Raw genomic sequence first — 21,639 nt, 5'->3', positions numbered from 1 at the left:
CCGAGACACATCTGTGAGGTAATGCTTCATAAGGGTTTCTCTGTGCATCTGGCTGTGTTTTAGAGGAGTGAGGGACACTGTGGGGCCAGAGGAGACTAACGGTCAGCTGAATCTTTGAGCTCACAAATCTTAGCTTCATGCTGAACTCATGTGAAGTCAGATTCCCCTCACTCCATCCCCACTGCATCCTCACTGACGTGCTGTGACGTGTTAGAATAAATGTGTTTATGCGAAGACATTTATTAATCCTGACTGATTTGCAAGAACACCGAGTCATGACCGCGTTCTGATTTTTCAAATGTTATTTAAATTTTCCCAAATGCTCCCTTTGCACTTTCATTATCTGTCCTCTGATACAGAATTATCCGCTGGGCTCTACACCCACGGCTTCACCTTCCAGCTCTCACACATCCAATAACCTGTGGATTGATTCCTCTCTGCATTTTCACACTGTTTGGGCAGAGTTAAAACAGGATGACTCACTTCACTGTGTTCATTGTTTTCCTCATGCTGTGGCGGTATACACTGAGATTGGTGTCCTTCAGACCACCTCTGCACAGCTCAGAAACTGGCTGTACTAGACTCAGTGAGTGGTGCACAGCAGCCTTTGACTCTCTTCCTCGTTATTAGCGAGCTGGGCTTCTGTTTCACCTACACACTTTTCATCTGCTGATCCTCATTGTCCAGGACCATATTTAATTAACCTTTTATTTAAATAAAGGTTAAATATATATTAAAGCGAGTGCTTTCAGGAAGCATTCTAATAATTGTTTCCATTTTTCTATACTGTCCTTGTTGTTTGGTGTCAGATCAGAGTTGTTTCTTCTTCTGCTGGCCTTTGTGCCACTGACCTTCTTTGAGTGTAAATTAACAAATGAAAGGCATCACTGAGTTGCTAGGCAACCAAGCCACTCTATTAACCTCTTTGTACATTTCTCTCTACGAACCCAAATGGAATGAATTACAGTCAGAATGAGTTATGAACACATAAACATGCTCCTATATGTGCAGCCTATGATAAAGGTTGAGGCAACCCTCCCCTCCCCCCCAGTTATATTTGTTTTATTATTTATAGACATAACCGTATCTGCTGTACATCCTCTTAACTCTATTAGCTCAATAAATCATGGCAGATTTTCCTCCTATTTACTATTCCTGTAATTAAAGTGTTGAGAAAATGCAAAGAGCCTTTAGAAATCTAATACATCTTATTTCCTTTTTCACTTGTCTGGCTCAGATAGAGATGTGAAGGAAATAAAATGCTGGATGCAGCTGTGCCTCACTTAGGAAAGGTCACTGCTGATGAATTTCAACTACTTGCATAGCAGAAACTGGCAGTTGGTTGTAATCTAGATTCAAATGTAGTCAACAGCTTTTTGATTGACAAACACTTTGAGCTTGTGAAAGAAATGTGAGTGTGAAGACAAGATGCAGATGAAATTGGTTGGGAGGCATTCTTGAATCTAATGGTAGAGTATGACCTGAAGTGTTGCAAGCAGGTACCCTCTGCTACAATATGGGAAAATAATTGGAGTACAATTTTATTATAGCAGTATTAGCCAAAGTAAAAAGGATAATTAGCATTTGAAGAAGACCTTACATATCTCTTCCTAATGTCCACTGCAACTACGTAATAAACCTTTCAGTGATGTTATTATCACCTTGTTGTAGTTAAAACCTTCTTGCACACTAAGCCTGTACAGTGGAGCAGTCCAGAGTTGGTGTTGCTCTTAACGAGTGTAGTAAATCAGACGTGATGTTCAGTGATGCAGCATGTTAAATCACAATACGCTCTTTTGTACAGGAAGTGACAAAAGAGCTCCCACGTGATTAAACAGCTTAGTAGTATACATCACTGGCAGAGGGAAATAACACAATGTCAAGCCAGATGATGGTCATATTTAGCTCTAGAGAGGATGAAGCATCCTTCTGATTGCACTAAATCTGAAAAGAATTGCCAATAGGAAGGAGGGAAGGAAGGAAGGAAGGGAGCGGTCATGGGTGAGCAGCAGATGGATGTAGACAGGAGTGCCCTGCAGGATCCCAACTACACATGATTGTCCAGTAGTCTGGCTTCAAAATGATGCTGAGTTCACTAAGCTGAAGGTGATTTCTCATTTCAGCAAGCAACTGTCAACCCCAAAAACCTTTTCCACTGTGAAAGTATTGATTTTTCATGCTCACACAGGAATTTCATTCACTAAATGTACAGCACAGACATAATTCTTTCTTTCTTTTTTGAGGAAAGAAGAATTTCTAGGTCTTCCATTGATGAATGTAGAAACTTTATCAGCTGAACAGGATTTGTCACTGAAGGGGGAAATTGATTATTTGAATTATGCTGCTCTTGCTGCAAAGCCCTCAACAACTGTTCTGACCTGGGTTCCCCTGCTTAACCCTCCTTGTAACACCCACACACTCTAGCCTGCTATGTCAAAGCCACGTCACAAGGGGATTTTTCCTCCTCTTTGAAGCAGTACCATTCTTTGTTTAGTTTTTTTCTTTATAATTAGGCAGGAAACCTGTTAACAACTGTATTGTCCTTAGAGAAGAGTGAATAATGCTAGAACTTTGGGCAGAGCTTTGATATTTGAAATAAGGCCTCCGTCTATGTTTATGTGCTACTTTAGAGTTCTAATCCCGTTCCTCCTCTAATAGTGGTAGAAAATGGGAGGACAGGGAAGAGTGTGGGGAAGCTGGGAAGTGTTGACTGAATTGATTCACCACAAAAAGTTAAATGTGAATTTGAGTGCATTTGATCCATCCAACAAAAAGCTACCAAGACAGAGACGACACGATTAAACGAAATAAGCGTAGATAATACGCTTTTCTTTCTCTGTGAAAAGCAGAATGAGATAGTGGTCCTGATGGACACCAGTCTGGAGAGGACCGTGACTGAGATACTCAACAGATTGAATTCCACATCCCCTTATGTAGCAGTTTTTATATCGCAGAACTCCAGAGGATCACGATGCAAAACATAATGTACATGTGTTGATTGTTTTGGGCCTGCTGCATCCCCACTGTGCTGAGAATATCAATTGCTTGAGAAAAAGAGATGGCTTGAGAAATTACGCTCGTCCTAAGTGACAATATTCAGAACATCAAGGTAGCACCGTGGTTGACTTTGTAAAGGCTACTATGGTAGATTTAGGACTTGATCCTTCCTCTGGTCTTTGCTTGTCTTCTCCTTTTTCACCTTCTTCTGACCTTTAGTAATAAGAGAACATCCTTGCAAGAAGAGATGGCTTCAGGTTAAGATGGTGGCCTTGGCTCATCAGTGAAATTGGTTCAGCTTGTATCAAGGCCTGCATATCAGCATGGCTTTCTTATGCATCCTCATTAGATTCACCTCCCTTCCTGCTGTTCACGTCTCACCCAGGGAATCCTGACTCCCCTTCTTCTCAGTAAATGAGTGAGACCAAAACCTAAAAATAGGAACCAATGTTCTCCCTGTTTTTCCTCTGCATTGCAACCATCTTCTTTTTTTCTCATACTAGAGCCCCTGAGTTTTCTTTAATGTCTTTCTACTGATGCATGACAAGTACCAGTCCACAAAGTCAGTGCAGGATGGACCTGACCTTTCTCATTGCTATCCAGCCATTTAGGCTTTCCGGGGAAACATGAAGGTCACCATCACCTAGAGCTCTCTGCAAAGTGGGCACATTGAACCACTCTGCTTCTGTGTCCTCCATCCTCCCCTCACTGTGCATTTACTGAAACACACCCACCTTCTCCCCTGTCCTACATTTGTCTCCACTAAAGGAAGAAGCTAATCAACTATTATTAATCTCAGCAGCAGTACAGCCTAGCTACAGGCACAGATACTAGTTGACCTTAACCAGTGCAAGTAATTGGGAAGTATTCAAATATTTATATACATATTTATATATATTTATATTTATTATAATGTATACATTCAGAGTACTGTATTGTACATAATTGGTTTGTGGCAGGTGTAACTGTATTACTATATATTCATATGTTAATTGAAATTATTACTGCTGCGTTAATGTACGAGTTGTGCTTTAGTGTTGAAGGATGTGGAGCTGATTATAACTATCTGATACATGTTTGGGTACTTTAATATAAAAATATAACCACATAGCCAAATATAATTAATAAATTAAGTGTAGTTCAGTGTAGTGAATAATTACTAAACAAAAAGGAGAAGAAAGGAGCTGTCTAAGAAGGCTTATCATCTTGCAGATCAAAGACACGCGTGTGCAGTTACCACACCATTTTTTTCCCGCTGGCACTACAACAGTCCATAAGTCGGTTTGCCAGCCTCTTGACGAGACAGAAGGAGCCCAGCCAAGGATCCGGCTCACAGGGAATATTTATAGAGTTGAGTGGGCTTCACGGACGCAGGGGTGGAATGTGTCAGAGAGAAAATGCATCATTGATCAAAGCCTGCTCAAAGATGTAGTCTTATTTTTGCCAAGCACTGAGCAAGATGAGGGTTTGAAAGAAAACAATAGCCTTTACCAAAGGCTCAGTGTGTGCTGTGCTATAGTAAGCCTGCCTGCTCCTCTACCCACACACAGTCCTCTGCACCTACACAGGTGAATGGACTTTACTGAACACTTGCCCATTTTAGCCTCCTTCTCCTCTTTCTCTACTCCAGCATCTAAATAGCTTCTCAGCTCTGCATGTTTAAAATACATATGCAGTGGGTGTTTGGACAGTCAGTGTGCTGCACATGGAGGCAGGTGTGTACCTCCACAGTAACATGTGGGTTTTACAATGCAGCAGTGTGTGTGGGTGTGCATGAGGAGGCGTAGGAGAGAAAACAGAAACTCTGTGGGATTGTGAAGAATTGTAGGCATCGATTATAGATGTTACAGTTTGTCCTCTTATGAATTCCTCTCCAATGCACACCTCAGTAGAGATGGAGACAAACACACAATCAGCACCAAGGACACCATGTGGTTATATGTGTGTATTTGTTTGGTGGTGGTTTGGAGGACAATGCAGGATGCTCCTGCACTCCCTGGTCCTGTTCAGGGAATGGAGGAGAGGGGGAAAAAAGTGAGATGAAGTAGAGGCAGGGTAGAATCTAGCAGAGATTGTCCTGTACTGCAGCAGTAGCACAGCTCTCTGGTGGCAGGTGGGTGCGCTCCCCCCCCCCCCACCACCACCACCACTATTCACTGCAATGCAGACGGCAGTCAAGGTTATGCTTGTGTGGCCGCATTGACAGATTGGATATTGAGGATGCCGGTGCAGGCAGTCTGGGAGACAATGATTATGCTTTGGAAAACTTGTGGCCTTGTTGTTCTGTAATGGTTTTATTTATTACCAAAGAACTTTTATGTTTAGACTTGCAAATTCTTGACCAAGTCTTTTGATGGTTCCTGGTGTTAATGGCTACATTCTGTTTCTTTTACATTACACAGATAACATCTCTCTTTGTTGCAGAGCAGTCACTTCATAGCCATTTCATACAGGCATTCTGTCTGAGGTGGAGGGTAAATGTTGCAGAGATGTGTGGCACAGCACTGGCAGGGTGACATTTGTTGTTAATCAGCTTCCTGCTCATCCTCAGCTTTCTCTTTTTGGCTGTGATAAACATGTCAGTCTCAGCCACACTGCAACACACTGAGGGCTGTGGGCTTCATATGGTCAGTGCATCAGATCGGTCCCGTGCCCGCCTGTGTGTGTGGTCAGAGAAAGGGCACATTTTTTAGCATTGCACATAAGAACCGCTGCAATATTCTCACTTCCCATTCACAATGAGTTGAACCTAGACGTAGACACACTGACAAGAAACAGAAAATGATGACCAGATTTCCACATCCTGTTTGTGTGTGTGTACCAAAAAGAATTCCTCTGGCTTCCCCTTTTGTTGTGCTTCAGGCTAAGGCAGATGATTCATTGAAAGTGGGTCCAAACCAGCTGCCTCTGTCAGATGTTATTGAGGAAGTGATCATTTCCCACAGGGTGAAAATATTCAGCACACCACTAGTATGACCTTAATTGTTTCCTAGTATCAGTCTCATGAAGGCATATGTATGAAGGCATATACACTACTGCTCAAAAGTTTGGGATCACTTTGATATTTTATTGTTTTCCAATGAAACACACATAAAATTAGTCTGAACAGGAAATATAGCAGCACATGCTGACATTGTCAGAGTTAGAAATAATGATTTTGATGGAAATGATGAACATGCTCTTAAAACTCATGTCGCTATTTGCAGCAATCACAGCCATGCAGACTTTAGGCACGTCAATTTTGTTCCTTCCTCAATGTCCCCCCCTTCCACTCTGTACAAATCTCCTATATCCAAAGCACTCCCAGACCATCACGCTGCCTCCACCATGCTTGACTAAAGGTATTAAGCACTGTTCTAGCATCTTTTCATTTGTTCTGCATTTGTTTGATCCGAAGACCTCAATCTTCTGACTCATCTGTAGACAGCACCTTCTTCCAGTCTTCCAGTGTCCAATGTGTGTGCTTTTGCCCATCTCAGTCATTTGTTTTTATTGGCCAGTCTGAGATACTGGCTTTTTCTTGCCAATTCTGCCATGAAGTCCAGCATCCAGAAGTCTCCTCTTCACTGTCGATGCTGAGACTGATTTTTGACAGGTACTATTTAATGCAGCTGCCAATTGGGGTCTTTGTCTGAAACTACACACTTCAGATATTTGTCTTCTTGCACAGTTGTGCATCTGGGCCTCCCACTCCTTTTTCTGTCCCTGTTAGAGCCAGTATGTGCCGCTCTCTGATTTGTTCATCAGATATCATCAGATAAGGAATTTTAAGTTTCCTTGCAATTTCTAGCATTGAGCAGCCTCCTTTCTACGGAAAACAATAGACTGATGGGTCTCTAATGAAAGTTCTTTCTTTCTGGCTGTTGGTACCTATTGGAACCTGTAAACGGACAACTACCAATGTTCAGATACTAAACTAACCTAAAGAACGTCATGCTCCCTTGTTTGCTCCATTAGTACAACTGTTCTCAGCCGTGCAGCACAATTGCAAAATAGTTTTCTCATAATCAATTAGCCTTAGAAAATGATGAACTAACTTACCAGCTGTACCAGGTGATTGATGCAGAGGACCGACAATTGTTAACAATAGGCCTCAATTCTTTAAAAATCATCTGTTTAATTTTAATTGTTTGTGAAATTGATAAAACAGTTTGTAAATTGCATTAAAATCAGTTTTTTCTTTAGAAAACTGCAAGACATCTGCAAGTGATCCCAAACTTCTGAGTGGTAGTATGTGGAGAAAGACTCAGGTTAAGACAGGATGAAGGACTTAATTCAAGCACCAAAGACTGAGTGATAGAGAGAATGTCAAAGCGGGAGAGCAAACAGTAAAGAGAGAGTGTGGAGGGACAGGAGGGGACTGATGACAAGACCCAGGTGTCAATGCACCAGTGTCAACTGTTATCCTTTCACTGGTCATCACTGTGAGTAGAGCAAACACACTTTCATGTAACACTCACTTCCATGTAACACTCCGCCATACAGTCCACATCTTTGGCAAACACAACCAAGATCCGGTGCCTGTGCCTGAAAACCATTTGGGGAAATGAGAAAACACTGTGCTAATGAATGTAATGATAGCAATGCTTTGAGATGAAACAACACTGTTTAATTAAAGCAATGCAGACCCTGGGGGAGTAGTAAACATAGTTATATCTGATAGAACTCGATGAGTCCTCCAGTAGTGATAGCTGTGAGAGGGTTGGCGCACAGCTATCAGTTTGGTAGCAGAAGGCTGTTGTCAGACAAAAGCTCTGCAACTTGTGTTTTATTGACTGTCATGACTTAATTGGATTTGAAAGGTAATACAACTGTCCATGTGCTGTCGGTTTTTGGCTCCAACCTAAATGTGTTCATAATAAAGCTGAAACCTAACATCATACTGGACCCATTTACTGTACCGTCATGAGTACTGCAAGAGTTGATTGTTTTTCTCTAACAACTTTTTTTCTGTCACCGTCATCATCTCAGGTGCAGCTTTGAGTAGTGTTAATGTTTGGATGCTAAGATAATCAGTAAGCAGTTTTTTTAAGGGTTAATGAAGGCGCCTGCTTCTGACCATGCATGGATTTCTAGACCAAAGGGTGCCAGCAGCAGCGACAATTGAACCCTGTAATCTTGACATAGCCTGTTGTCGGACACTTAGATTAATTGAATAGGGGCGCAGAGTTTGTACAAAGCTGGCAAACACTGTGGAGGGGATGTGAGATAGAAATCCCAAAATGAGCTCATAAAACAACCTTCAAATATCCTCAGTTAAAAGGGAAAACAACACAGAGCAAAGAGAGGGACAGGGAGGGGGGGTGGAGATTGTAAGAGAATCAGGGGACAAACAGCCCCTTCATTTGTTTCCCTCCTCCCATATACAAGGATTATTTGGTTATTATTTAACACAGCTTCTGCAGAATTACCAACATGACCTGATAGACACACAATCACTCAGTGGAAGTAGGAACAGAGATTGACAGCGGACACCTTGCCTACAGTAGTGAATGACCACAGACGAATAAAACAGCAGCAGTCTGTGAGGAAGTCTTGACGTAGATGTGACTTGACCCTGCAAAAGAGACTCTGCCTGTCTGTCTATTTCCCTCCAGATTAGCACCAAGCATGGATACGTGAACACACAAACTCGCCCGAATAGAGCTTAAGAAGTAGGCAATAATTGGCCCCATTGGTGATGCGAGGCAATGAAAAACGTGAGGGAAGCACCTGGGGAGAATGAGGGTGGTGCAGCAGAGAAGCCCCTGTAGAGTCTGACATTGATGTGCATGTGCATGTGTGCATTCAAATGTGCAGTGAAGTCACATGTGTGACATGATTTATGACCAAAATGAGACATGCCATTCTGAGTGGAGTGGTTTTATGACTGATGTTGAAGATAAATCGTAAACACTAATAGTTTTTAACTGAAGTATCTAAGCTCGACAGCAGCACTATGTGTTTTTTTTTTTTCTGCAGTTCCACAGCTCAATAGCATTGACCTCCCCTCTCTCTGCGGGCTCGTAATTAGTGCGACTGTTTGGTGCTCTTTGGCTTGTTTAGAGTTCTCTGAGGAATTTCCACTTATTATCTGAGCATGGAAAGAGGGTTAAGAGCAGAATCGGGGCTTTGCAATCGAGGCACAGTTGGTGTCAGGCACAACGGACCTCCCGGATAAAAATGTAAATCTGTTCTTGCATCGGGACAAACGCAAGCATGTCTGCACAAACTCAATTCACGCACCTCACATTCCCTCTCAGACCTTCGATTTTCTCGCCTTTTCACACATTATGTTCGTGTTCAGCAAAAGTTACACTAAGATGGTGCGATGAGTTTCACGATGAGACTACTGCTGTGAGAATTTAAGCAGTCGCCCACACAAGAGATTACTGTGACAAACTGTGACAGGCCCAACTCCCCCCCCAACTCTCCTTCTCTCATCTGTCTCTCTTTATTCTCTCCATCCCTCCATCACCTCTCCTATTTCCAAAATCTGTATTCACTTCGAAAAAGGTTAATTGGCACGATAGATAACAATTTCTCTTTCTTCACAATTTTTGCATAAACTTCACCCCCCCACCCCCCACCCCATCTCAGTCTCCTGCCTCTGAATTCCACCCAGTTTTTGGGAGTAGAGTCTGTTAGAGACCGAATGATCTGCCCTAAGCTCTGTGTGGCAGGATTGAGATGTCAGTTTGTGTAACCATCTTCGATGTGGGAGGGAGAAAGCACTGTGGTGCTTTAGGGTGGTGGGGGGAGAGTTGTGTTCTGATGATGACCTTTCACCTACCTCATACAAGTAGACTCACTGAGCTGTGAAATCCTTGAAGACAGAAGCCAGAGCTCTTTGATTCTTCATTTCTAGCGCTTGTGCAAAGCGATGTGACAATACAAACGGTTATCAGATCACCTGCACTTGTTAATTTATTTCTCCATTACCTGTTGCATATCATGTCTCCTTCTGCCTTGCTCAAAGGTTTAAGGTAAAAAAAAACACAATGTATGGTATCATTTTACTATTGTAAATACTGTACAACATAAAATACTGGAAATAATTTGACCACAATACAGTGAATTTTTGCTCCACTCTTCTTTCTGTAAGGGACTGTTCACTGTACAGGGACAACAGCTAATCTGATCATTATTGGATAATTACTATAGAGGGAAATATGCCTTGATTGTTACATCATAACTGAGACAAAAACAGCTAATTTACCAATGAGCACTTTGAAGATAATGCCTTACCATGAAAACAAAGTAAGCATCTTTGTGGTGTCTATGTGTTTGTTTGCCAGTGTTTGACATGTCATCGTGTGCATTTGATGTGTAATATGGATTAACTGTGACTAGTTGTCTGTCAGGGTATTATGTATGTGTGTAGACATTGATCCTATGATCCTCGAGCACACACACAGGCAAACACATCTTGGAAAGAACGTCATCAAGAGGGCTCTGCTCTGTTCTGTCTTCACTCTCCATTACCCACATTCCCTTGATGCCTTATTCACCGACTCACATTGCACACACAAATGACACAGTATCCCTGTGGGCGAGAGGAACTGAACTATGCCTGACTACTTTCTACAGACCCATTTTAGAGTTGAGATATGATAGTAGGAGTAGCAAGTGCTGATGAGTTGGGGTGGTGGGAGGTTCGGTGGGATGGGGAGGAAGTGGGCGAGTGAAAGCGGCAGTGCTGTATGTCAAGCGTCCCGCAGAAAGACCTTTGGGGGAGAAACTCATCCTCAATGTGTTTAAAAGCTGGTTGCACAGCTCAGAACTGTGGTCATACTGATATTTGACAGTGCAGTGGTTGAGACAACTCTTTTTCACGCTACAGTATAATGTTGAATTTTTCAGTGTGTGTGTTAAGGTTGTTCATGTCTGCACAGAAGCAGTCGGAGCAAAATGACTTTTTAGTTTTGTTTGTTCTTTCTGATATGCTACAGGCATTCGCCTTTCTGATAGTACTGCATTTTAGGGTACACAACAGACTAGATGAATAGATGACAACAAAACAAATGTATGTAATTTCTAAAGATGCTCTATCCACATATATAAAAACAGTATAATTATTATAAAATGATAGTCTGAAGTACAGTACCAGTTTAAGGAGTTAATGTTTTGGCATACTCATTCTGTGGGGTACTGCACTCTACAGCAACCTGAGAGCTCATGATGCATTAATTGCCTCCCTGGTGTTAACTTCTCCAATGCTTATTGTGCTCAGTGACGGGGTGTGACAATACTGACAGTAGGGGGTTGGTGACATACCACTGCCCTTCAGAAGATGCTGAGGGAATTACAGCCTGTCCAAAAGTAGCTGCACCCTTCCATGAGCCAGTGTTTGCCCCAGCCCTAAGGGGCCAGCAACAGGGAAAGCAAATGGGAAGGTGTGTTGGATTATCAAAAATACCCCCACACCGCCACTGCAACAGCAACAAAAGGCAGACCAGAAGCATTTAAGACACAAACAAACAGAAAAACCGACATCTCCACCAGGAGAGACCCCAAGGGATGTGCAAAAATGCTGAGAGTGCAACAAAAGTAGTCAATCAAAGGACACAATACAGCTGTGTGGAGAAAAATACATTTGCATAAATGCTTCTTCCATGAATGGGATTTTTTCCTCTCCATTGTTGATATATGCTGTATGTATTTTTCATATGATTCCGTAAGGTAAAGATAAATTAATTGACAATTTCATGAAAATTTAATTTAATAATGTGTTTTTTTATTATAACTTTTTGTTTATGCACACATCCAAATACACAGGTATCCTTGACCAGGCATGTGATTAATCATTTGCCTCTAGGTCATTAGCCTTGTGACCCAGAATTTGGTTTAAATAGTGTGAAATGATCCCTAGCAAATCCAGTTTGCCTATTTGATTTTGATACAGGTTATCTTACCTGACAGCCCAGCTAATTGTAACAGCATGTTAATGAGATTACCCTAATGCCCTTTAACTCTCTGTCCCTACAGCACTTCTCTTAAGGCCTGGAAACAATCAAACATGAACACATTTCCTCATGTTACTACTTGGTCTGCTTCCCATCTCACCAAGCTTTCTTTACATAGTACTCTAGTCAGTATAGATGCCCATCTGGTAGATGTTGTGAACAGCGCCAAAAGAGCAAACCAGAGCCACTGTGCTTTATATCCGTTTTAAAAATAGGCTAAGAGTTGTTGGCTTTAGTTTTCTGTCACATGAGGCGAAAGAACCAGACTAGTAAGATTAAAGGGCATGGCATTTGGGCTGAAATGTGATCTCTTGATTATGGCCTCCAGATTTATCTGGCACTACAAGCGTTATGATGAGTACAGAGCAGATAATCTTTTGGAGGAAATCAGAGCATAACAAAGATATATAGGTTTAGCATCGCTGCTGTGGTTCAGCTGCCGTTGTTGACAAGTTATTTTAACTCCCAGGTTACCTGAAAGACTGAGAGTTGCATTATCCTCCAGCTGACCCAACAACACCCGCCTTACCCTCAGTCTTGGCAAGGTTACATGCATTACCATGTGCCATGTGTAGGTCTTGGCACTAGCTCTAATAACAATTGCATGCAAGCATTCCTTAAGGGAAGAAAATAAATGGTTGAATAACTCTTTTTTTAGCTGATAGTTTGCAAGCCTTTTGACCTGAGTGGTCCCAGTATCACTAGGCCACACAGTCGCACACCATCTTGTCTGAGAACAATAAAGACACCAACTAGATCATGCAGAGCAATCTGCATCTGAATTGCTGATGAACTACAGTAGATATTTGGAAATTAAATACTTAGATTTGGGGAAAAGAGAAAGAGGTCACAAAACAAGGGCAAAACCAGAAACAGATGATCATGTCATTTCTGCAACTTTGCATCACCTGCTTCGCTGTCAGATGGAAGATAAATGGCCCAGAGGTGTTTCAGTGTGGCTAGAGTTGAACCGTGTTCTGGGGAGATCCATCAGACATCTATAGGCAGTCACTGTCATAGGGGAAGACATATTTCTCTGTAGCCATGGGGTTCTCTGTCCTTTCCTCCTTTCTTTGAAATGATAGAAAACTGAGACAAGATGGGCTTTTGTGACATTTCCAGTATTTCATATCAGATGTATTGCAGGTAATCAGACATCCACATTGACATGCCCATGTGATCTCTAGAATCTTCAATATGTAACAATAATTTGTGGATGGCTTTATGTTTGATTTTAATGTTCTGCTGTCTCTGGTATTCATTATTCAACAAGCCCATTTTCCAAGCCTTAAACCAGGCCATCTGCATTCAGGCTATCTAGCTAACCACAGCAGTGTGTGGAAATAGGGCAGCACTGTCTGTTTGCTTTCTGCCAGCTAGGCTCATGGACCTAAAAGCTGCAAAAGTCATGGCAGGTGTTGTGTGGAGCATCTGTTTTACTAGTTTGTCTGGACTGAGAGACAGTCTCTTCAGAGGTTCAACAAACATTAGTATGACTTTGGAATAGGCCATCAAGAATTTATTTATATTTATAAGAGGCTGTCTACAGGACAAATAGTCCAGTCAAAAAACATTTGCAGTAATAAAGTAACATAAGGCTGGTTTTAAAGCTCTTAACTTTGTTCGAGAGATCAAAGCCTTGTGACTTGAACTAAGCCAAAATCATATGCCAGTTTTGTACTCATTCTCAGTACCCAGTTTTTATCATTACAGGAGTCTTGGCCCAGACAGCATATTTATTGGCATTTCTCTCAAGGGAAAACCCCAAAGTTTAATCTGCCTTTACATAAAGATGTGCAATTTAAAATATCAGCACAATAATTACACAAGGATGTGTGCAATTTTATGATGCATATAATTATTTCTAGGGCTACTGCCCTGCCATAAATAGAAAATTAAACATTGTTTTGCCATTTTAACAGTGAAATATCAATTACTTTACTTTCCATCCACCAGTGTTCCATAAGGGTGCGCTCCTAGGACATTGGGAAAATGAGTTACTTACTTCAGCTGAAACACCATGTTGATTAATTAAAAGACTGGAATTATAGCTGTATTTACAAAGTATATTCCTGATAGTTACCTTATTAAGAATAGCATCTTCTGAAGTTTTCTGTTACATCTTCTGAAGCCTATTGTAGTAGACATAAGTAAAAACTCATAATTTTGTCTTAGTACTAAGTATCATCTTATTTTATCTTGGTAAGTAAAACTAAGTCAAAATATTGACTTTTTATTTCATAACTGTTCATAACTTATTATGTCATAATTTTAACTTAGTAACTTGGTTATTTTAGAATTCTGTGTGCTTGTATTTGTCTATGTGAAAAGCCACTCTGAAGTGAAAGGACAAGCATTTTGTCTCCTTTATCTTTAAGCATCATAATCTCACTGTAGTTTTAACAGCATTTCTTGAATTCAGTCTAACCAAACACTTTCTCTTTTCCAACCCTCCCCCTGTCCCATTTTGTTTCTAGGATGGTTCCAAACAGAGGCAAGTAAGGAAGAAAACTGTGTCCTTCAGCTCAATGCCAAGTGACCGCAAGATCAACAGCACAGCTGCATGTATGGCCTTCATGATGGAGGGTTGTGAGATGAAGAAAGTGCGGTCCAACTCTCGCATGTATAATCGATATTTCCTGTTGGATCCAGACATGCACTGGCTCCGTTGGGAGCCGTCCAAGAAAGATTCAGAGAAAGCCAAATTGGAGATCAAGAGTATTAAGGAAGTACGCTTGGGCAAGAAGACTCCTGTTCTGCGCAGCAATGGTCTCTCTGATCAGTTTCCTGATGAATGCGCCTTTTCAATCATCTATGGGGATAACTATGAGTCCTTAGATTTGGTAGCTAGTACAGCAGATGTTGTCAGCACCTGGGTAATGGGCCTGAGGTATCTGGTGTCCTATGGCAGGCACACAGTGGACATAGTGGAGCCTAGCCAGCCAAGTCTACGAACATCTTGGATTGGATCAGTGTTTGAGCTGGCAGATATGGAAAAAGATGGGCATATAGACCTTTTCAGGGCCACCCAGATAATCAAAGGTCTCAACCCTGGAATGAAAGAATCCAGGATAGAACTGAAGTTCAAGGAACTCCAGAAAGCTAAAGACCAATACGGAGAAGCAATTAACATGGACACTTTTGTTGAGGCTTACTGTGAGCTGTGCACACGGCCAGAAATATTCTTTTTACTGGTACAGTTCTCCAGTAATAAGGAGTATCTGGACAGTAAAGATCTGATGCTATTTGTAGAGGTTGAGCAGGGTGTAGAAGGTGTGACAGAGGACATGTGCAGGGATATAGTACAGAAATTTGAGCCATCTGCAGAGGGCAGGGAGAGAGGCTATCTCTCCATTGATGGCTTTACACACTACCTCCTCTCCTCTGAATGCCACATCTTTGACCCCCAGCACAAACGGGTGTGCCAGGATATGACCCAGCCTCTGTCCCATTACTATATCAACTCCTCACATAATGCCTCCCTTTTGGAAGATCATTTCTGGGGTTCATCAGACATCAGCAGCTACATCCGAGCCCTTAGGATGGGCTGTCGCAGCATCGAGGTTATTGTGTGGGATGGTCCTGATAATGAACCAGTGGTGTATGTTGGTAGTTCTGTAGCCTCACAGCTAGCTTTCTCTAAAGTTCTGGATATTATAAATCAATATGCTTTTGAGAGCTCTGAATATCCCTTAATTCTCTGCATGGTGAGCCACTGCTGCATCCCACAACAGAGGGTCATGGCACAGCACATGAAGAAGATTCTTGGGGATAAGCTGTATGTTGATTCCCCCAACAAGGAGGAAAATTATCTACCCTCCCCTGAGAAACTTAAAGGTAAAATCCTCATCAAGGGTAAGAAACTACCACCTAGCTTCACTGACACTGAGGGCGATGTGACAGATGAAGAGGAGGGTTTGGAAATGTCCCGAAGAGTGGGAGCTGATGAGAAGGACCAGCTAAATGGCTTAGGGTACAGAAGACTCAGACTGTGCAGGGAGCTCTCTGATCTTGTATCGCTCTGCAAGTCAGTCCAGTTCAGAGACTTTGAGATCTCCAAGAGGGAACAAAAATACTGGGAAATTTGCTCCTTCAATGAGGTAGATGCTAACAGGTTTGCCAATGAGTTCCCAGAGGAATTTGTCTGTTATAACAAGCGCTTTCTCTCCAGGGTATATCCCACACCTATGAGGATTGATGCCAGCAATATGAACCCCCAGGATTTTTGGAAGTGTGGCTGCCAGATTGTGGCCATGAACTACCAGACTCCAGGTTTGATGATGGACCTCAACCTAGGTTGGTTCAGGCAGAATGGCAACTGTGGATATGTTTTGCGGCCAGCCATTATGAGGGAGGAGGTGTCCTATTTCAGTGCCAATGCTCGGGACTCCCTGCCAGGCGTGTCTGCCCAGCTTCTTCACATTAAGGTCATCAGTGGTCAGAATCTGCCCAAGCCTCGCGGTTCTGCTGCTAAGGGTGATGTGGTGGAGCCCTACATATACGTGGAGATCCACGGCATCCCAGCTGACTGTGCTGAGCAAAGAACGAAGACCGTGTCGCAGAATGGTGACAACCCTATTTTTGATGAGAGTTTTGAATTCCAGATCAATTTACCTGAACTTTCAGTACTGCGTTTTGTGGTGCTGGATGATGACTACATCGGAGACGAGTTCATTGGCCAGTACACCATCCCGTTTGAGTGCCTACAGCCTGGCTATAGACATGTCCCTCTACAGTCTCTTACAGGAGAGTTTCTACCCAACACCACCCTGTTTGTCCATGTAGCCATCACCAACAGGCGTGGTGGAGGGAAGGCACATAAGAGGGGTTTGTCTGTAAGGAAGGGTAGGAAGGCCCGGGAGTACACAACCACCAAGACCACAGGGATCAAAGTAGTGGACGAGCTTTTCAGAGCATCCACACAGCCCCTCAGGGAGGCTACAGACCTCAGAGAAAATGTGCAGGTAAGAAACTACATACTTAAAGTATTTAGTAGTGTTTATGATGTTGATCATAAACATTGAGAAAATATTTCTAAATAGATATATCAGGTAAAACATGAAAAGTATTAATAATATGTATATATTGCAAATACCTGTAAAAGCTATCAATTACTTTCCAGTCAAGCATTTTTAAGAAAAATAAATAATTAAATGCATAAATAAAAGTAAGTAAAAAAAAAAAAAAAAAAAAACACACACAATTGACTGTATCAGATAATAACACTATACCTAACACTCCTGTTGAAATGCTTTGGATACCAGCTAGATGTTCTATATTTCTTTCTATCTAGAAATGCTAATTCAACTGTAGCTTGTTAAGATATGCTATGAATCGACTTTAAGGGAGCCACACACGGGACGTCTAAAGAATATCAAGAATTAAAAAGACTTATTTGTGTCTTGCCACTGTATATCTGTTTACGTATGAAATCCATTAAAAGCGTATATTTTTATTTTCATGCATTCCCAGGTTTTTAAATGTTTCTTATCAGAGCTGTCAGAAGCAAAGCAGATTGAAGCAGGAAGGAGACACAGAGAGTTGCCTGACAGACTCCCGAATTCAAATAATTAGTTTTAAATAAGTGTATCTATCCGTCCATGCATTATCCAAACCACTTTTCCCGTTAAAGGTCTGTGGGGTGCTGGAACCAATCCCAGCTGTCATTGGGAGAGAGGCAGGGTACATCCTGGACAGGTTGCCAGCCACAGGGCTGACATATAGAGACAGACAATCATTCGCGCTCACATTCACACCAGAGAAGAAGATATTTTTAATTAAGTGACACTGGTGTACTATTATGAGGTTTATGAGTAGTGTAATCATAATGAGGGACAGTTACTGCTCAGGAGAGAGGCCTGGGTTGCTAAAGTGGGCACTTAGCGCAATACTTTGAGCGAATAAAGATTAGTCACCACAATGTATATTTGGCTGATAACCAGTATCAGAGGCTTTTCATAGCAGTTTCTAATTTTGTTTGTGATGACTGAAGGCTGTGATAAAAAGCTTGTCTCATTTGCTTAGTATACAAATTACAGAGAGAGCCAGCGAATGTTTAACATGCCATGTCCTGCGTTATCTGCTTGTCAGTTTAGAGCGACGGGCTCTTGTCCTCTCTGAGTTTTCACAGTTAAAGAAAGTAAGTCTTTGTGTGCACTCTGAACTTTTGCTACAACCATCTCCAATACTCCGTCTACTGAAGTAGTGATCCGTGATCGTACAACTAAGCTATCCAGCTGCTACCAAACTACTTTCTCAACTTCACATTTTAAACACACCTCATGATACGTGTGTGATATGTGTGTGCACACGAGATATTCTTTTGATTATGAAAAATGGCTGCAGGAGTAACACTATTATTTCTGGCTCTGTTTTCTATTACAGTAAACAAGCCTATATCACATAAAAGTGGGGGTGGGTAGTTGATAAATCTGATCTTCTCTGGTGTCCTGTCCTAACCAATGACCAGACATACACAGGTCATAAATATTGGGGTCTGTTCTTCAGTGTGCTGTAATCTCCGTCTAATGGTACAGCAAACAAAAGACCGGGCCAAACTACATAAGCAGAGATGTGATTAGAGATCCTGTGGCATGCTGTCATGCATTTTTCAGTTGTGGAAACAGGCATCTGAAAGAGTACCTCATTTTCCTCTCCAAGACCTCAGCACAAAGAGAAATAATGTTTGTGTTCAGAAGCTTTAAATTGATCCTGTGATTTTAGAGGGTTGTTATGTTATTCTATTAGAACATAAATGGTAATTTAAGGAAAAGGATTGGAAATAAAAGTGTAAATACAAGAAGCTAATGAACAATTCTGAAAAAACTACGTTTAGAAGTCAAAAACTCAAATCGCCTAAGTAGAGAAATAATCACAGACGTGTCACAGCTGACACTGTCCCGTGGCTTTGAAACATCTATGATAACAAGTGGTTTTTACAATCAAATCTATAGGTTTAGATGAAAAATGTTGGGAGCTGGAGAGAAGATTGAATGTGAATCAGTGTTTTTTAAACGGGATCAAACAACGCGGGCACCACCTCCGCTCACCACACCACCTTGGTTTGAAATGTAAATGTCTCCTTTTTTGAAATTAACAGATAAAAGTTGATTAAATAAATGAAAGAGCTCAAGTTGAAAGGAAGGCTTTAAAGGGGATAAATAAAGGTGTTCAGAAAGGTTCAGAAAAAGCCCTTTGCCTTTTAAATGTAAAACCTCTTTGTGCAAGTCGCTTGGATGGAGCTCGGTGCTGTGGATCAGAAGGCAGCTTGAAAGTAGAAACACGGCTTGTGTCCAACAAACCACAAGGCAGCAACCAAGCCAGTTTTGGGAGCTCCGCCAGGGTTAGCTGTTAACCTGAGACACATTGACAAGAAGTAATTTTTGTACTGATACTCACTGAAATCACAGATGTCAGGACAAATGACCTTAGTCAGGGAAAAGTGCTGTTTCACCTCATGAGTCTTTCACCACGTGCTTTTATGCTCTAACAGCAAAGCTTCCAGGTGGTTTGGTTATAATAATAACAGCACTTTTGTCACATCGACCAGTGTGCCGACATGATAGGTTGCCATGTTTCATATGTGGCTCTGGGCAGGAAATCAGTTATTTCAACGGGAGACATGGATAAAGTCGTCTACAGAGTCCTGCTGCCCACAAAGTTGTGATGGAATTGGAGGAGAGCCACCAGCTTGAAGTTTTGTTTTTATTTGCTGCAAAGTGTGTGCGTAATATATAGAGACACTCGCCACCCCTCAGTGCTGAAGGCCACTGAAGGGTGGAGAGAGAGAGACGGGGAAAGATGCAGGGAAAGAGAGAACAGGGCAAACAGAAACAAAAGCAGGGTTGTAACCGGACACTGAGCTCTAACTAGGGGGAATGCTGCAAGGGGAGGAATGTGGGGGAAGGGAGTAATTAAAAACACAAGACGTTCAATGGGTTTGTAAAAATGCTTTTATTGCACAACAATGGAAAAACATTTCCACACGTGGTCCCATGCACACATGTGGAATCATATAAAGCACAGTGAATGCTAATAACATACCATCAGAACACACTGAGACATAAATACGCACAATGACACTAATGGTTGTCATGATCATAGTTCACACACATACATACACACACGTAGTTACATGCCAGGCTTTAATCCAGAGGCGGCTTAACGCTGTCTTGCTTCCTTTACTGTGGTTCTGTGTGGCTGTGCTCAATGATCTAAGAGGTGTGAGCTGTGACTGAGGCTCAGCATGCCGACTGTGTTCTCTGGACACCCTTTCCATCTACATGCAGGCCCTGCACTGACAGCACATCCTCTTGGTTGGGGGGGGGGGGTGCTGGAGTGCATTTGTCTGCAGGCCTGGAGGTCTAGCCTAGGGAAACAGCTGGTTCCCACACTTCAGAGCAGAGTGTGTGGACTGATTTCTAAATGCCAATACTAGTTTGATCTGTTTTTTAACATGATCCTTTTCTGTATCTAGTTTTCCCCGCATCTCTGTACTTTTCATTCAAGCTCTCCTATCTCCTATTGCTCAATGCTTCTCATCATCACCCTCACTCTTTTTATGTCTTTGCCTTGTCTTTTTTTCTCAGCCAAGACTGCTCTTTTGCTCTGCATCTCTTTCACTATGTTTCCCCTCCTCCCACCTCCTTCTTTGTCTTTTCGACTGTCATTTAACAAAGCTCACTGATGCGCTGTGCTGTGAAAGAACAGTGGGCCTGGTTGTCTTGTTTCAATTCCCATGCTGGCAAATGAAAAACTGTAAGAGAGGGTTTCCTAGTTGCTGGAGCTGCAGGGACCTTGTACAGCAGTGTGCAGAGACTCTGGCTCAGACTGGCCTCGGAAAGGTGAAGAGTGAGCCAACGATAGGGGAAGTGAAGCTGGCAGCGTACTGCAGATGAAATTGAATTTAGGCTGACATACTGCTGGTACTGCCAGCGAATGACAGTAGACAGTATACTTGTCTACTTGACTTGTATATATGTCAAATTACTTTTTGTTGTTTTGTTGTTGTTTACAATATACAGATGAGACAGAAAATTATTATTAAGTGTAATCAGCTCTCACAGTGCTGTCATATTTCTTCAATCTCTTTAAGGACATTATATTCATCTGACAGATCCTTTTGAGCAAAGCGCATTTTAAAGTTCTGCTTTAGCATATGAACAGCAGGAAGAAAAGTGACTGATGCAACACCCACAGAAACTAATAACTGACCTACCCCCTGATTATTGGTTATAAGTGAAATAAACGGGACCCATTGAGGACATCTTTAATGTTGACTTAATATTTAATAGTAATAGTTTTAAGGCTGGATGTGCAGCAAGTGCAGAAAAATAAAAACAAAGATTTGTGCCGAAAAGACACTAAAGAAAAGGTGAGAAATGAGAAAGTAAGTAAATGAGGCATGAGTGACAGAATGTGTTTAGCACCTCCAGGATGTGGTCAGAAGTTTGGCTTCAGAGCGCCTCCGTTACTGAATGAGCAGCAGACCAACGCTGTGTGTGAAACTGATAATTTTACTGTCATCAAGACGTACACATGCTGCAATCTTATCTGGTTTCTGGTCTGTGGGGAGTATCATGATCCCTCTCATTAAGCCTGCTCATTTAAGGTCATATGCAAAAACTGGTTGAAATATTTGCCATTCCTTCAGAACCACGGAGGCTTCCTTTGCCAGTTACATTCAACATTTGTTTTA

The 21,639-nt window shown here is 41.9% G+C and overlaps 1 protein-coding gene across 1 annotated transcript in view; it reads left to right on the top strand.

Moving 5' to 3' along the window:
• si:ch211-210g13.5 (inactive phospholipase C-like protein 2) overlaps positions 1-21,639 on the top strand; it is a 52,766-nt gene that overhangs the window by 16,369 nt on the left and 14,758 nt on the right. Inside the window, exon 2 of the mRNA XM_026350840.1 lies at positions 14,420-16,906. Within this exon, the coding sequence (XP_026206625.1) occupies positions 14,420-16,906 (2,487 nt within the window). The remainder of the gene's footprint in view (positions 1-14,419; positions 16,907-21,639) is intronic.

Source organism: Anabas testudineus, chromosome 8, assembly GCF_900324465.2.
Source record: "Anabas testudineus chromosome 8, fAnaTes1.2, whole genome shotgun sequence".
Lineage (NCBI taxonomy): Eukaryota > Metazoa > Chordata > Actinopteri > Anabantiformes > Anabantidae > Anabas > Anabas testudineus.
This window is presented reverse-complemented; position numbering and strand designations above follow the sequence as displayed.